The sequence below is a fragment of the Zonotrichia leucophrys genome, chromosome 9 (genome assembly GCF_028769735.1).
Source record: "Zonotrichia leucophrys gambelii isolate GWCS_2022_RI chromosome 9, RI_Zleu_2.0, whole genome shotgun sequence".
NCBI lineage: Eukaryota > Metazoa > Chordata > Aves > Passeriformes > Passerellidae > Zonotrichia > Zonotrichia leucophrys.
The window spans coordinates 18,584,136-18,601,459 of record NC_088179.1 but is presented as its reverse complement, the minus strand read 5'-3'; the positions used below and the strand labels follow the sequence as shown (position 1 = coordinate 18,601,459).

General features: G+C 41.4%; 1 protein-coding gene across 2 annotated transcripts in view; it reads left to right on the top strand.

The window, feature by feature from the left end:
* The window catches only part of USP13 (ubiquitin specific peptidase 13), a 50,311-nt gene extending 32,987 nt beyond the window's left edge, over positions 1-17,324 (top strand). Inside the window, exons 11-21 of one of the 2 annotated variants that reach the window (XM_064721158.1) lie at positions 2,358-2,483; positions 4,394-4,547; positions 5,827-6,001; positions 6,382-6,470; positions 6,814-6,936; positions 8,336-8,362; positions 9,096-9,239; positions 10,195-10,361; positions 10,851-11,013; positions 12,596-12,680; positions 13,313-17,324. In XM_064721158.1, the coding sequence (XP_064577228.1) occupies positions 2,358-2,483; positions 4,394-4,547; positions 5,827-6,001; positions 6,382-6,470; positions 6,814-6,936; positions 8,336-8,362; positions 9,096-9,239; positions 10,195-10,361; positions 10,851-11,013; positions 12,596-12,680; positions 13,313-13,406 (1,347 nt within the window). In that variant the 3' untranslated portion in view covers positions 13,407-17,324. The remainder of the gene's footprint in view (positions 1-2,357; positions 2,484-4,393; positions 4,548-5,826; positions 6,002-6,381; positions 6,471-6,813; positions 6,937-8,335; positions 8,363-9,095; positions 9,240-10,194; positions 10,362-10,850; positions 11,014-12,595; positions 12,681-13,312) is intronic. The other variant, XM_064721159.1, reaches the window with a different exon arrangement.

Sequence of the window (17,324 nt, the reverse complement as noted above, 5' to 3'; positions counted from 1 at the left end):
ATCAACACTGGGGCAAAGGAATAGTGGGACAGATTTCATCAAACTCCATACATTGAGTTATGTGTACTCACTGTCCTGCTTTCCTAAACACATCCAGGATGTGACTGGAAAATATTGTGCTGGAAGTTCAGGGATCTGAATCCTTGGAATAAAGCTGCATCTCCTTGTTTAGCTCAGCAGCCACTATTAGATGAGATATTGAGAACTCTTTAATGACAGATGGGATGAAACTCTGTCAGGTTGCAGTAGGCTTCTACTGACATTTAACAGTACTTGTGCTCATTAGTTCAGTTTAATGAAGCTGAAGTTACGTGCATGAAGCATCCTTATCAAGCAATTCAGAGCATATATTAGAATTTGAAACAGCTTTTACAGCTTTTTTTGCTTGTTTTATTGATGATTTATTTACAGAAAAAAGTCAGATATAGATATTTTCTCTATTCCTTCACTCTTGGAATCAAAATCTATGTTTTTTTCAGGTTGAGGATGCTTTTTTTCCCCTTTTGTTTGCTTAGCATTTTAGGCCTTAAATGTTTTGAAGTGCTTCTGCTTTGTGTCTATAATATCAATTATTCATTTAACTTTTATTCCTTTATTTTTTTCCCCTTCTATATGCAAAGTTCTCAGTCTTTCTGAGCCTTTGAAATTCATCCAAAGTTTTGGGGAGTTGTTGCCTGTAAAAGCATTCATATGAGATCTGCAGTGGTCCAGCACAATCTATATTTAGCTAAACTGTTTTGCAACTCTTGATGGGGAAAGCATGCCAGGTATTCAGTAAATATTCGTGGTGCTGTGGAGTTGAAATTTTTCACCACAGAAGTTTAGACTGGAAATGGCAGCATTTTCCTTGGACCCACTTTAGACCCTAAAGGGTCATCAGCCAGGGCTTGATTTTCTGCTTTGAGCTTTAACATTTCTTCTGAGTTTAGATTTTTTTCCCCCCTTTTATTGTCCTTGAGGTGAGATTGCAAGATTCAATCCTTTTTTTTGCAGACTGTCACTCATGGCATGCTCCTCTTCTTCCTGCTTGAGGGGCTGAGTACAAAGTGTATAGGTGGAAACAAGGCTTGATTCCAAACTGAGTGCATTAAACAGCATTGTACAGCAGTGTGCCACATTCCTGCTTCTGGCACAGGAAGAAGTTGCAATGTGAGCTGCTTTATGCACTTATCTCCCCAGTCCCAGTTTGGATGAAAGGCAGTTGAGGACACTCAAGCAGTACATAACCCAGAAATCCCCAGAGCATCTCTCTGTCCAAGCAATACAGAGACTCTGTCTCTTGATGGGAGCCTGTAGGGATCATCTTAGCCTGATGTTGTTGGTGGTCTACTGCCAAGAATTGAAAAAAGCATTTAAAAATGAGAATCTGCTTCTGATTTCAATGGGTCTAGGAATACTTCATCCTGGTAAAGCAAAGAAAAAAATTTCTCTTCCAGTATTTTATATGGCCTCCATTTCATGCTGCTTTTTCTATTTTTAAATTCATGTAACAGTGCAAGTGTAGTAAAGAATGAAGTTGGCTGAGTTTTTATCAGCCTCTGAGAGCTCCTAAAGGTTATACTTGTGCTTGGATTGTGCAAAAAATTATTTGGTTTCATGGAAGGTAAGGGCAAATCTCAGTAATAGATTCTGACCCGTTCAAAAATGTTATTTGAAAAGCATAATAGCTAGTGCTAGTTGTCTTGAGGATCTGGAATGGTTGGAGAGGTTCTTAAAGTGGTATAAAGGATTAGAAAGTCAAAACCAGGACTGTCCTGGAAGCCAGAGGTTTTCTAATTTAGGGCAGTTTGCTCAGATGTAACTGAATGGCCAAAGGCAGTAAGTTATGGTTTTTCAACATGACCATCACCTGCAAATTGCAAATTCATGTCTGCTCTTAAAAACTCACCTGGGAATGCATGCTGCACACATTAGATGTTCTCTGCTTGGTTCTGCACAGCTCTCTGGAAGGTTTTGTCCTGAGGAAAGCTGCCAGCTGATACACCAAAGTGCTTCAATGCTCTGGCACAGGGTTCTGAAAGCAATATCAAATGTTATATAACAATGTAGGCTTTCAGCCTTTCTGAAAATTACTAACCTTTAAAAACCTCCAGTAATCTCTTTAAAATGCCAATTGCCAAAGGACAGGTAGAGTGAGTTCTGCAGGAACTAAGCCATAAAACATATTCTAAAATTCCCTCAAATCTTGTTTCAGGACCCTTCCCATTTTTATTAAAATGGAAAAATAATGAAATGGAAGCTATCATTCCTCCAGTGCCAGAAATGGGCCATAGATAGATTTAGTGGAATAACTTTGATATTTGGTTCATGATTGAATAAAAATCACTTTTTAAATGGTTTTTCTCTCTTTTATTTAGCCTCAACACAATGGAATATCTCCTCGAATGTTCAAGGCTTTTATAAGTAAAGGCCACCCAGAATTTTCCTCTAACAGACAACAAGATGCACAGGAATTTTTCCTTCATCTAATAAATCTAGTAGAGGTGAGAAAACCTGAATTGCTGCTTCTTTTTCTGGTTATATTAGACAATGAAGGCAAAACTGTTACATGAGTGGCTGGTATTTTAGTTGTATTATTTTTAGCCTTAGATATGTAGAAGGTGGGACCAATTACAATGTATTTTGTTTTAGAAACATTTGCTTCCTTAATTCTTCCTCTTCTTTGCTTCAGACTCTTGCATGACCATGAGCAGGGCCAGTGGTGCTGCTAACAAATATAAAGAGGTCAAGCTTCAATGTACAAAGATTCATAAACATATGTGACCTTTTAAACTGCTGTTCCTGCTTACCATATTGAAGTGTGCCAGAGAATATAGATGAATTGGGTATTATGATCATTATTGTTATTGTTCCAAATTCATATAATTGTTGGGAGCAAATTAATTACCCTGTCCAGCTGTTGTACAAATCCCAGCTGTATGTTACTGAATCATGGGAGGAAGGATTCCCCTGCTGAAAGCAGAGTGGCTGTTTGTCAGTGGAATATTTCTGTATAAAGCTTTAGTTCCACCAAGCTCCAGCTCAGTGCTGTGTGTGAAGGAATCATACTGTGAATTTTAATGCTGTCTTTCTGAAAAGGAATTTACAAATACATGCAGTTCTGATGTAAAGCATTTCTTGTCTACCCTTCCTCCCTCGTTTCCCATTTTCCCCAAGAATCAAGGCTATTTATTCATGTGTTCAGTCTCTAGATGAAGTTACTCACATTTGTATGCATAATGTTCCACATCCCTAAATGCATGTACTGATTATAGGGTGGTTAGAAGAGACTTTTCTGTTTCTTGCCTGATAACAGGCATTACCATGAACAACAAAGAGGAGGTATATTATTTGCATGACATTCCCATCTGGATAATGAACTACAAGTTGCTCGTTCTGTTTCAGTGCATATTCAGAGTGGTAGGAGCAACTCTGTTTGCTGAGAGGATGCTCCATGTTATTTATCTGAGCTTGCTGTCTTTACTGTAACTTGGCACCTTCTTACCTTCTGCTCACCTTGACTCAGTCAGGTTCTTATATGTTCTCAGGAACAAACCCTGCAAGTTCTGTGTGTAGAAAGATGCTGCTGTGAGTGCAGAATTTGTGGGTTTTGGTGGTTTTCTCTCTGTAGGGGACAGAGCTCTGCACACAGTCCAGTGATTGTGATCAGTGTCTTCGTGCTTGCCTTAAAACAACCAGCAGCCTTTGGATTTTCTGGTCATTTTAGTGATCACCACATGTCGATTCTTTTGTTTCCTTTCTCTGCTAAGATTGGGATTAAATTGTGAGATGGTATTTCTTGTTTGGACTCAGATGTTTATTAGTTCTTACCTATATTATAGTCTTACAAGTTGTGACTTTTACAGTACTTCTCTCTAACAAGGTAAAAATGAAATTGTATCTTTTTCTGCACAAGGCTTTTTAAGGATAAACTGTCTAATTAAGAAATGACACCTAAATTACTTTTACTTTTAAGCTTATAACTTACTAAAGTTATAAGCTTTTAAACTTATTACTAACATACTTTCTTTTATAACTAACTACTCATGCTCCACAATGCGGACTTTTTAATCTAATTAAAACCTTACTTAAACCTATGGAGAAGAAAGTGAAGAAGAAGTTAAAGAAAAAGGACTGGCTTCTGCTTTAAAACTTTCATTTTGCTTTATATATATTACTACATTCTACAACCTTACAATCTGTGTTTTCTACCATGTGATATTGCACTCTTCTATCCAAACTACACACTCATAATCTCAGTTCTATCACTCAATTTTGGAAGTTTCCTCTACGGCTTCAGGTCAAATGCAGTGTTCCCTTGGGGGTCAGTGTCTGTCAGCACAGCAAGTCTGAAATCCTCAGCAGCCAGGGTTGCAAGAGGCACAGGAGTGACCTGGTGTGCTGTTCCTTTCAGAGGAACCCCGTGGGCTCGGAGAACCCCAGCGATGTGTTCCGGTTCCTGGTGGAGGAGCGCACGCAGTGCTGCCAGTCCCGCAAGGTGCGCTACACCCACAGGGTGGACTACATCATGCAGCTCCCCGTGGCCATGGAGGCAGCCACCAACAAAGGTAACGGGGCAAACTGCTCTGCTTGACCAGGGATGTGCCACTTTGTGCCCAGAGGTCCCCACCAGCCCTGAATCGCCTTCGTCCTGGACAGTGAAACAGTTTGTGAAAGCATCTTCATTATAAAAATGAACTGAACATACCAGCTAATTAATATCTTTTAAAAACACACACTCACAAAGAACAACCAAAAACCCAGATCTGCTTTCTGTTCTTTAGCAGAATATTATAAGATCTAATGTGGTAATAGAGAATAGGAGTATAAGGTAGTTTGTAATCTATAAATCTAAAATACACAATTTGGGTGTTCTGGGCTTTAGGGGAGGAGGCAAGGACGATGAAGTGTTGCATGTTTATTTAATAAGCAGGAGTGTTTTTCTCATACCTGTGAAAAGCACCCTCGTTTTTAAAGGAGAAAATGGCCAAGGAGGCTTGAACACTTGCGAGCAGGAGGAAGGCACTGACAAGATGTGGTTGCATCTGCAGTCTGCACCATCAGTGATGAAGAGCCTTGCAGAATAACATATTAAATGCATGCTTGAGGTAGAAGTGAAGAGGGCATCACAGGAACATGAAGGGAGATGTGCCTCAGATTTCCTACATAATCTGAACATTTAAAGTATTTTAAAACCAGAAGGTTCTATTTTGATTGTTTGATGAGATGCTATGAAATACCACAAGGCAGAGAATTCTACCGACTTTTACCTAGCCTGCACCTCCTTGCACTGGACATGAAGTTTAGGGGAACTTTTCATTCTTTGTTCATCAGTTTCAGTGATGACTCTGTCACTTATAAAAGAACATGTTATTTCCAGGTAATGACTCAGAAGACAGATTAGTTTGTGAATTTACCATATGGCACTGCTCAGCTTACCAGTGTCAAGATATTTTCTAGATCATACATAATCCTGGCCTGTCTAAATAGTCAGATGACACAGATAGACAGCAATAACTTTCCAACTCAGATTGAGCTCTGATAAAGTGGGTGAGTGGCCTTACTGTTCACACAGGATTCTGGCTGTCATGGCCAAGTTTTCATTGCCTGTGTCCTGGTATTTCCAGTTCTGTGTTTTTACCATGAACAGAAACCTTAGAGATGTGGCTGTAAGTGTAGCTCCTGACCCCAATGCAGACAAAAAGATTTGATGTCTAGTTAAAAGTATGCAAAACTATTATTGCTAAGTAGGTTTTTGCATTTCTAAAACTTGCAGAAATAAGCCTGATGAGGAGCACATAACCATGACAATGTTCATTAGCTTCTAGTGTTGTGTGTATTTCTCAGATGAATTAATTGCCTATGAACTGAAGAGGCGAGAAGCAGAAGCTGCAAGGAGACCTCTGCCAGAGCTGGTCCGTGCCAAGATCCCATTTAGTGCTTGTCTGCAGGCCTTTTCTGAGCCCAGCAATGTGGAGGACTTCTGGAGCAGTGCCCTTCAAGCAAAATCTGCTGGAGTTAAGTAAGTATGTGTCTGGCTGCCTGTTAAATACTGTGCTCTGTGCTTGTCTTGCTACCTGGGCATGGTGCAAAGAGAAACACACAAATGCACAGTGAGCTCTGGCATCACATTAGTGTTGGGGCTCATCAGTGGGATGTGCAGATCCAGCCTTGCAAGAGTTGTAATGATGAACTGAGCAGGAAATTTATTGTTCTCAATGGTCAGAGTCCAAGAAGTGATTCAGTCTGGTTGTTGAGAACTTGAACTTTAAATGCTTGTAGGGTTGGATCCTTGGTATCAACCAGCAGTAGCTCATCTCAGTGTGCATGAGGTACTGGGATCTGTGCTGCTGGGGATTCTGTTGCCTGATTTCAATGAATTCTGTTTCTTGTCCTTCCCAGGACTTCCCGCTTTGCTTCCTTTCCTGAGTACTTAGTGGTGCAGATAAAGAAATTCACCTTTGGCCTTGACTGGATACCCAAAAAGCTTGGTATGTGCTTGTTTTATTTACCTTTCTATCCCAGATAATTATTAAGATGTGCACCTGACTAAAGTAATGTTTGTACTGTGAAGATCCTAATTGAATCTTTTTCCCTTTTACAACAAATCTAACCAATCCATCAGGTCTGTGGAGTTAAAACACAGTTTCACGTCATCTGAGCTAGTTAAATTGTGCTTTGGCATTCCATATTTCTTAAAGAGCTCTTTTCAGAAGGAGAATCCTGGCTGTTCCTGTACCTTGAGTACCAGAGTCCCCTCTCTGAAGGGGTAGGTTGCACCATAAGGTCGTTTTGCTGGCTGCAGAAGCTTAGCCCATTTCTCTGCTCTTGCAGATGTTTCTATTGACATGCCAGATTTCCTGGATATCACTCACCTTCGGGCCAGGGGGCTCCAGCCAGGAGAAGAGGAACTCCCAGACATTGCTCCTCCCATTGTCATTCCTGATGACCCAAAAGGTATTTACTGACTTACTCTCTCCTGTATTCCCCTTTCCTTCTACCACATGGGGATTCTCTTGAGCTATGAACAAAAACCCAGCCCTGTGCTTCTGCCATTGAAGATTCTTACAACACCCCACAGCCTTTTTTCCTCCCTACTGGACAGCTCTAGTTCTTCCAGCTTTCCTGTTTTGAGGATTTATTATAGAATCACAGAGTTTTTTGGGTTGGAAGGGATCTTAAAGATCATCCAGTTCTAAACCCCTTGCTATGGATAGGGACACCTTTCCGTAGAAGGTTTGATAATTGCTGTTGCTGTCCTTGACTCTCTCCAGAGACCCGTCAGTGCATGCCCATGACTCCCTTGGAGTAAAGTGAACTTCCCAGGTCCAGCACAGCACAGCAATACTTAATACACAAAGGACTACAGCTTAAGAGAACAGCTTTCCAGGCATAGGCTAAGACTCTAAATTTTACTCATTTTAAAAATACAAGAATTGTTCGACCCTAGCTGCTGTGCCTGCATGCACAGTCCTCTTCTCTGAATGTATATGGGCTGCCATTTAAAAAAGCTCTATCTCCAGGAGAAGATGGCCAACAGCTGATTATAATGTTTGTGGAGAAGAAAGAAAGAGAAGTGATTAAAATGCTGTGCTGTTTTTTTTTTTCTTGAATACTTTTATACTGTTTCTTTTATTCAGAAACAAGAATATTAAATATCCTCCTTCTTTATTCCCTGGGTTTCCCTGGAGAATAAATGGTTTATAGCAAGTAAAATCATGTTTTTATGGTGTGACCTTAGACCCAGGTGGCTGCACTTTCTCCAGATGACTGAAGTTTGAGTGCCTCAGTATTTAATATGAAGCCAGTAATGCAGCTGCTCTCATGACATGAGTGCCCCCATTTGCTTGGAGATTTATAATAATGGTGGCAGAATACCATACTGTATGTATGTGAAAGAAAGCTAGTACCTGAAATTGTGTGCAGAGCAAGGATATGACAAACTTCAATTCCCTAAAGGTTTTAATTCCATCCTTATCTGTCTAAGTTCCTCACAAAGGCCTGTACCTCCTTACCCTCTTGCTGAATGGACTGACCTAGTTTTAGTGTAAATGCATGGGTGATGGTGCTTTTTTAAAAAGATTCTTGCTTAAGTCAGCCATTAGCTTTATTTCCTACTGGTTTATGGTATCAGTGACACTTTGCTCTGAACTGAGTTAGGGAAAAACAATTACTGAGCAGAAATATTCCTGCTCTAATTCATGGCAAAAACATCAGGGAAACAAGGATGAAACTGCCCTGTCTCCATGAGGTCAAATATTTCTATGATTTTAAAAATATGGAATTGTTTTACCCATATTTACCCATATGGATCTACTTAGCCTTTTCCCTGTTTTTTTCCATTGTTAATTTTCAGATCACATGATGAACCATTTCGTGGAGTGTACGTATCTCATTTTTCTACTGCTTAAAAATTGTTTTGCTTTTGCTCAGCTAATGGCTTCTGTCTCCTCATAGAGATGCATGAGGAGACATGATGCATGATGCATTGCCCTGCATGCTTCCAAATAAAAGCTGTTTTCTGTGCTTGTTCAGTGTTTATTCCATGTGTGCAGGACTCTCTTTGAGGGTTGGTATAGCCAGAAAATGAGCTGCTCCTCTGCCTGCTGCTCCTCAGGAGGATCTTGCAGTCCTGGGGGTCACAGCCACTTTATCCTGGCTCCCTCTGCACTCTGATCTCAGATAAAGCTGTCTGACCCTGTCATCCAGAGGCTGCCACATCTGGCAGCTGCTATTTCTCTAACCTGCAAGATCCTGCCTTTGAGAGGGGCTTGGTTTTGGCTGTCTCTAGCTGAGCTCAGCACCTGACTTCCTCACCCCTTAAAATCCAGTGCTGAGGTGTTTTAAAAGAAATAGAATCCTGTAGAAATTCATCAATATTTAATGATTTGTGTGAGGATCTGTGTCCCTGCTGAGGCAAAAGATTATCAGTAAGTCCATAATAACTACTGTAATGCTTTGTACAAGGCTGTTTTCTGATGGCTGTGGGTTTATTGAAGTACTAAACCAAATCCAAGCAGTCTGTACTCTAACATATGGCACCGTGAGTAACAATAAGAAATATCATGCAATGGATGAAATGAGACTTTTATATTTTAGAAGGTCCTTTCTTGCAGCCCTAGATATCGATGAGTCTTCAGTAATGCAGCTGGCAGAGATGGGCTTTCCTTTGGAGGCGTGTCGGAAGGCTGTGTACTATACAGGCAACCTGGGTGCTGAAGTTGCTTTCAACTGGATCATTGCACACATGGAAGAGCCAGGTCAGTCACTGGAGGCTGTAAGTTAAACTCAGCTCCTGGTTGTGGATTTTGGCAGTCAGTAGAAATTTTATAATGTGTGACAGAGAAACAACGGCCCCCCCTTCCCCACCTGGGAAACCTGGAGGTGTGAGTGAATTTTCCTAAGCTGCTCCTGGGATGTGCAGATCTTGACCATTATGTGGTGTCCTCTGCCTAGAAGAAGACAACAAACTAAGCTACACCAGAAGTCCTGTCCTCACCACTGGTGTGGGCCAGCTCTGTTTCCACCCTTTGGCTAGGTCCGTGCTGCTAAGGGGGAAGCTGACCTGTGACCAAGTGTAAGTACAAAGAATCCTGTGGTCTGGATGCTTTCCTTCCATATCAGCCTTCTCTAGCTCAGGCTGGAGCATTCATGCCATACTTGGGCTGTCTGGTGATGGACAGGGCTGCTAGATGTTCTCCACTTCCTGTGTTTCATCTGTGCAAAGTTTGGACTCATGATTCAGCACTGACAACTCCCTTGCCAGGAAACCCCAGATTTGGTTGAGTTCACGCTTCACCATGAGCTTTTGTGTTGCTTGTGTAAATGGGGAATGAGTTTCACTTGGGCTTAGCAGACATTTTCAGATATTGAATAAGTTCATTTTACATCTGTGCACTGGGTTGTCTATTATCCTGATGCCATCATTGCTTCCATACCAATCTTTGCTGCTTTCCTGCAGTTGTTTCACTTCTGCAATGTGCTGACTTATTCCAATCTGCTCAGTATGAGCACATGCACCTAGATATTTTGCAAAGTGCACATTCATTTTGTTGTTTTCAAGGCTTTCCACACATCTAAGTCTGAATTTAGATGCCAGTGAAATGAACTTACATTGATTTCAGGAGGTCCTGTGTGTTGTTTGTTCGTGTTTGTTGTTGACTTCCTGGTTAAGTGAGGCAAAAGAAGGAACTGATGACTGTTTGTTTGTTCCAGACTTTGCTGAGCCATTGGTCATACCTGCATTTGGAGAAGTTGCTTCCAGTGGGGCAGCTGCTTTAGGAGCTGTAGGATTAGATAACCAGCCTCCTGAAGAGATGGTTGCAATCATCATTTCCATGGGATTCCAGAGGAATGTGGCAATTCAGGCGCTGAAGGCAACAGTGAGTTCATGAGTTATTGGTAGCACTGGGGCTTTGTTTCATGTTCTGTGCTTTGTGCTTGTGGGTGCTCAGATGCCTTTGAAATGTGCAAATATCCAGTTAATGGATGGTGAGCCTGGAGCTATCCTGGCAAGGTGTGGGATGCCTGACTTCTCTGGAGTGGGAAAGGTGCTTGGTGTACTTCAGTGGAATGGTAAAGTGAGGAAAACTTACCTGCTTTTACAACCTGTTGAAAAATAACCTGGATGCTTGGACACTGTGTGTGTCTGCAAGATAAGAGCAGGGGGCTGTGGGTCTTAATTGTGGGATTATTTCTTTTCTATATGTCAAGCTTTTGCAGAGTGCTTGCTGAATACTATTTTCCACGGAGGTGGAGGTATCTTATAATTTTTAAATGCAGTAAATATGATCCTTACCCTGTTCAAAGGCTGATGAGTGACAGTGTGATGTTAGAGTGTATTAAAGGCTGCTCTTTTGATTGTTTGGTAGAACAACAACTTGGAGCGTGCACTGGAGTGGATCTTCAGCCACCCTGACCCTGAGGAAGAAAGTGACCCTGCTTTGGACACCATGGATATGGAGAACAATGCCAATGCCAATATCCTTGCAGAGCCAGGGTCAGAGGGACCCAGGATCAAAGATGGCCCTGGAAGTAAGTCCTGCTTCAGCTTAGACCTGGCTGCCATTCTGTTGTGTCACACCCACCCCGTTCATAGAGCTGTGTTCTGTTTTGAAAGTAGTTATTGTGGGTTCTTTGGGCACAATCCAGGCAATTTACTTGCAGTCTTGTTTCTGGGGCTGATACAGCTCTGTGGGCCACTGAGTTCTGTGGGCTGTGTTTGCTCAGAAAACTCTTTGCTTGGACTCACTGAATAACCAGAGCCCAAAATTTTTTACTACTAGAGCACACAAGTCTCTCTTGGCCTAGGTTTACTTTTTGTTCTGTTGCTTTAAGAAAAAAAGACAAAGAAAAGCTAGAATATTTAAATCTTCAGAGGCTGAGCATCCTAAAGACAACACTGCTGCTACAGACCACCTGAGTTTCTGTCCTCCTGTGCTCTGCTGGGCAGTTTGATAATCCCTTCAACCAAATTCCTTATTCATACTACCACAAAGTACAGTTGGTGTCCTGCGTGTTTTGTTTTCTTTTGGTTGAGATTCTCTGTCACACTGCTGCTAAATAAACCACAAGATGGGGCTGATGTACAGCAGGCAAAGTTGAGAAGAACCTCCTGGAGGTGTCACAGCACTGGAGTACAAAAGCTCAGTGCTGGTGGTAAGGATGTCACAGAAAGTTTTTTGAAGGGTCTTTAGTGATGAGTTCTAATGTAGTATGTTCTGAACTTCTACTTCTGATCTTGAATGTAAAGGTCTAGGAAAAAAATTACCAGGCAATTTGATTTTTGTGTCTGTGGTTGCTACTGTTAGATTAAAATTATAAATATCAACTTTAAATATTTTGGAGACATTGGAAACATTGCTTATTGCTAAGTTAAAGAAAACCCCCAAACTTGGAATAATTATTTTTTGTGGTACTTAGCCTTTGTAGACTGAGACCCTTTACTGAATGCCTGAAGTTGTGATAACAAACATGATTCTGTGAAATAGCTCCAGAAAGCCCTCTTCAGCAAAATCCAGGCCCATGTCCTTATACAATACCCTGAAAGAAGGAACCCTTTTAGTTTTAGTGATAATTCAGGTGAATGGCATGCATGGGTGGGCATCAAGAACCAGTGCTGAACTCTCCAGAGACTTTAAGCATAAAAATTGTCCTTGTGTTAAAGGAAGAGCTTTCTTTCCTGTCCCCTCTTCTATGCTGAAATACAGACTTCTGTGGTTTTTGATTTATAGGAGATCTGTGATCACACATATGGACCTAGCTAATTTGTGTGCAGAATGAACTCCCTGCTTGTCACTTTCTGTGGTGCTCTCTGTGAACTGGGAAGGAATCTGCTGTTTTCTTTCCTAGCAGGGGCTGTGATCACAGCCCTGCTGTATGTGCACAGGTCTCTGTGGGTTTGATTTGGATTGGTTTGATGTTTCACAGTGAATCTGAGCCACTAGTTAAGTTGGGAACATGCTGCAGTGTTAACAGAAACTGAGTTTGGGGCTGCAGAGTCTGTGCTGGGAGTGCTTAACTGCTTCTCCAGTATTAGAAAGAACATTTCCCCTGGAGTCATCTTGCAGTGGTTGCAGTGAAATACTTAGGGTGCCATTTGTATTTCTTAAAACAGGGTATGAGCTGTTTGGGTTCATCAGCCACATGGGAACATCCACAATGAGTGGCCACTACGTTTGTCACCTCAGAAAGGAGGGAAGGTGAGTGCAGCTGGGGGAGACACATGGGATCAGCAAATGTTTGATTTCAATTGATTTGATCTGAAGAATCTGTACAGAGCAGGGCATGCTCATGGCAGACAACATGGGCTGTTACCATTTGTAGGCTTCCCACCAAAAAAATGAAAATTGTCACAGATGTGATGAGTCAGTTCTGATCCCACTGATGTCTGTGAAATGTACCATTGGCTCTCCTGTGCTGGCCATTCCAAATCTCTGTTCAGTTTGGGGCATTGGTTCTGGATCTGGCTGAGTTTGTCTGAGCTCTTCCCAACTTCCTTTTGTTGCCATGAATAGAAAGCCATGGAACCATGGGCTGATATTGGTGCTGCTGGTACTGTGGTGCTGATCTTGGCTGTGATTCTGACATGCTCCCATTATTTGACATTGGGAATCCCTGATTTTCCTTCATTTGAGCTGTAACTACACATTCCTCTGCACATCCCTCCTCCTTTTCCATTCCTGACTCTGAGCTGTTCCTCTGATCCTTTGTTCTCATTGCAATGCCTAATTTTAGATTTTAAACTCGTTGAGGTTTGGGTCTGAGAAGTCTCTGATAAATCTGTGGTGATTTTTAGACTCATGGAATGTAATCAATCTTGTTTTCCTTTCAGATGGGTGATCTACAACGACCTTAGAGTCTGTGCCTCAGAACGACCTCCCAAAGACCTGGGCTACATTTATTTTTACCACAGGATACCAAGTTAGGCCTCAAATCTATCACCTGGCCTTAAGAAGCCATAAGCCTTTTTAACCTGCCCAAAAAAAGCCTACAATAAAAATCTAAAACCAACAAAAGACCCCTTAACCCTTGGACTGCCAAAAAGCAAAGGAAACCATGGGATGTTTATAGTGTATTTAAAAACAATCATTTGATGCCGCCTTAAGTGTTAGATGGAAGATTTCTATTAGGTGCTGTATAGGACATTGTTTTAAATTTATACACCTTGCAGGCCATGTGGATTTCTGGTGGAGTTTGCAGCTAGTGTGTGGAGAATATGGAAGCTTCAGTGTTGAGCAGAAACAGTTCAGCCCAGCTCCTGCCTGTCCTGCCCGTGCATCCTTTGAAGAGCACAAACAGATTTTTGTGTCCTTGGTGACTGGGAGCCTGTGTTTGCATCCAGAGTCCAGATCATGTCGAGAAATCATTTGTAGGGAGGGGGTTTGTGGCTGTTCTTCAGAGCAGAATGTCCTTTCTCAGAGATTATTTTCAGTGCAGTGAGAAAAGTCAGCTGAAGTTGTATCTGTTGGAATTCTGTGGTACAGTATCTTGATTTGACTTTTCCAGCTTAAGCCTAAGAGACTGATGGAGACAGGAGCAATCTCCTGTCAGTGCCCTGTACATTTTTTGCCAAAGAGAAATTTTGTTTTTGCAGACATAGGTTTCTTCATCTTCACTTGAATGTTTATTTAGTAAGTTCTACCAACAGATTCAGGATTACAGATGGCTAAAAGCAGCAGACTTTCTGACTATGAAATTAAATGCACACCCTCAGGAAAGGCAAGGCTGTTATTTAAATTTTGTTTTCATATGGAGGAGGTAAAGAAGGGTTTAATGTCCCATTATATTTATGTCAGGGAAATTTGTATCTAGACCACTCATATTCCATCTGAAATCAACTCCCTGACAAAGTATTGCAGTGCAATCCTGCTTTCTGCTAAAGATTGCCTAAATATTGACTTTCATATCTAAATGCGGGAAATTGCTTAGTGAGTTTTCTGATTTATTGATTTACCCCTCTCTTCCTCCGTTAAAAAACCAAACCAAAATAACAACAACCAACAGGAACAAAAAAAAAAAACCACAACAAAACCCCCTTGAATTGATATTCTCAGTTTCTTTAAACTTGCAAATGCATCAATAATCTGATCTCTCCAACAGACACCTTCTAAAAGGGGTCTGATATCTCTGGCAGGGATGATGGGGTGGGTAGGCAGGGGCTGGCCTTTCCTGTCTTTTTTTTAATTTTTATGGTGTTATTTAAGTGTTTTTCACAGGTGAGAATGCATATGTGGGTTTTAAAATTATATTTGAAAACACTAATTCTAGAAAAATTACAATGGTGAGTGCAAAACCTTTCATGATTCTGGAAAAATAACCCAAAGGTTCCCAGTGTTGGACACTGCTTAGAGGCTGTTGCTGGAGTTGCCTTGTACAATATTACCAAGCCCTCAAAATAAATTGCAGCAGTGAAAAAGCCAACCCAAAAAAACCCCCAAAAACCCAACTTTTTTTGCAGAGTGCAGGAGAGCCAGAGAGATGTCATTACATTTTCTCTGCTGTTAGTGCCTGCAAGTTTTAATAGCAAAATTCAGGCAGCTACACACTACAGAAGATAACACAAATTAAACATCTGTTTATGAGAAGGGAATTTTAGTTTTTGCATTGTCTGGGGAAAAATAATTCTCCCTCTGGTCATAAAGCCACACATAGAGCCAAAATACACTATTAGGATTTTAATCAGGTTTGGATCATAAAAGGTTGTGAGAGAAATTCCAGTGCAATAATTCTGTAGAGTGTAAAGGTGTCTCTTTGCTGGGAGAGCTCCCTGCTCTCAGGGCTCTTGTGGACACATTAGTGCAGTGTCCTGGCACATTAATGGGTGGCCCCTGTGACATTCAGCTGCCTTGTGCTTTTTGAGCCACCAGCTCTGGATGAAATAAAAGCTGCCAGTTATTTCTTTGCTTCTTCCAGATTTTGGATATTTGAGGACTTCACCAGAAAGTGACAGGTTTGAAAATGGGATCAGCAAATTATGCAGTGATACATCTTCTATTTAAAGTGAAAGAGCAAAACTTCTGTATGTATGTGTGTTTCTTCATTCTGGCAGTAGAAAAAGGAGAAAAAGCCTTTTTTTCTCCCCTCCTTTAATTTTTAATTCTTTTTTTGAAATTCCCATGTATATTCCAAAGAGGTTCAACACAACAGCTTCCTCTTGCCTCATGAACTTAAAGGGCTATTTAGAAACCAACAAGATCTGGTGACTGCTCCCTTTTTTATTTAGAAATATTGGGTAAATAAAGGCCAGCTGAATAACCCCCATGTTCATTGCCCAACTGGAAGCATGGCTGGTCTTGCAGGGTCAAGGATGGAGCTGGAATCTTGCAAAGTGCTTGGTGCATCCCAGAGCTGTGATGGCTGTGGAGCTGCCTGGGCTCAGGAGGAACATTTGGAGAATGATAAACTGGAAATGGTGGCTGGAAGGGGAGGGCCCTTGGCTGGCTGTGGTGAGTGAATTGGAGCAGCTCAGGTCCTGGGGTTCTTCTCATTTCATCCCTTTTGTGTTTTGCCTGCCCAAACCAAAGTTAGTCAGGAGTGCAGGGAGCAGTTTAGAGGAAAGGATTGCAGGTTTTCTAAAATTTAGCAGTTAAAAATATATTAGAAGTTCTTCAGTCAGGTGCTTGAGGAATTACTTTATTCTCTCTCAAAACAGTGGCCTCCCTCCTTTTCTCATGTGGCTGGTTAAGTTGTCTCCCTTTTGTGATGGGTTTTGTGTGAAGAACATCAAGAACCTGGAGGAGCAGGATGAAAACTCCTGACTCCTCAGCCTAATGGGGGGCAGAGGAGTTTTGGGTTTTTTTAAACTCCAGCATTGCAGAAGCCCCACTGAAACAGACTGTACTGAGGGAATGACTGATCTGCCAGGCTGTGCCTGCTGCAGGCTGAATGTGCTGAATATGCCAGGGCACAGCCTGGGCACACTCCCTGTGGGTGCTGGGGGCTCCGTGAGCTGGGAGCTGCCTGACAAAAAAGAATGGGGGAAGAAAAATCACTGTGAGCTGTTAGAGACAATCTGACCTGAGAATCACAGCAAGCCAGGACCTGGCAGTAAATAAAGCTCTTATTTCTCAGACTTATTTTTACTTTTTTGTATGGTACATTTAGGCTAGGAGAAAGGAAGGAAGAAAAACTCAATAACTTTTCCTTGATTTCCTCTTCTCTTATTCCTAGAGGTATGCTGGATCCAGTAGACTCCTCATTCTGAGTTACAATCTCCTGTCTCCAAAACACGTGTAGACACAAACTCCTATTTAATCTTCCTAGCTAAAATATAATTAGGATAAAAATTAATTTATTTAGACCTGTAGTTTTAAAATAAGAGTAGATGTTTCTGAACTCCCAATCACTTGTAACTCCACTGGGTTCAGTGCCATTACCTCTGACTGACTTTGGTGTAAGTGAAACCAACATCAGCCCAGTTCTAGATTCAGACAGCCTCCACCAGGTCACAGAACACATTCAGAATGTGGATGCATCCAGAGCTCATTAGATTTCCTTAGAAACCTCTCCAACTGATTCCTTTTGTTCTCCATCCTGGCAGCAGCCATTTTTATCCTCTTTGCTGTTCTCATGCATTGGAAGTCTATGCAAAATATGTAACTGGACATTTTATTGTTTTCCCTGTCGCCCTTCCTCCCTCAATGGCTGAGATTGGTGTCTGATTTCTACTCAGTCTTCAGTGGTTTTACTGTTGTATCCTGGAAGTGTCTGTCCTGGTTTACTTTGCACCATTCAGAGTTGTTTGCTTGAAGCACTGTTAACTTTCTGGAGAGTATTTGTCTGAGATGAGAAAGGCTGTGAATGACGTTGTTGCAACCGTTTTAAATTAAAAAGAAATATTCTCA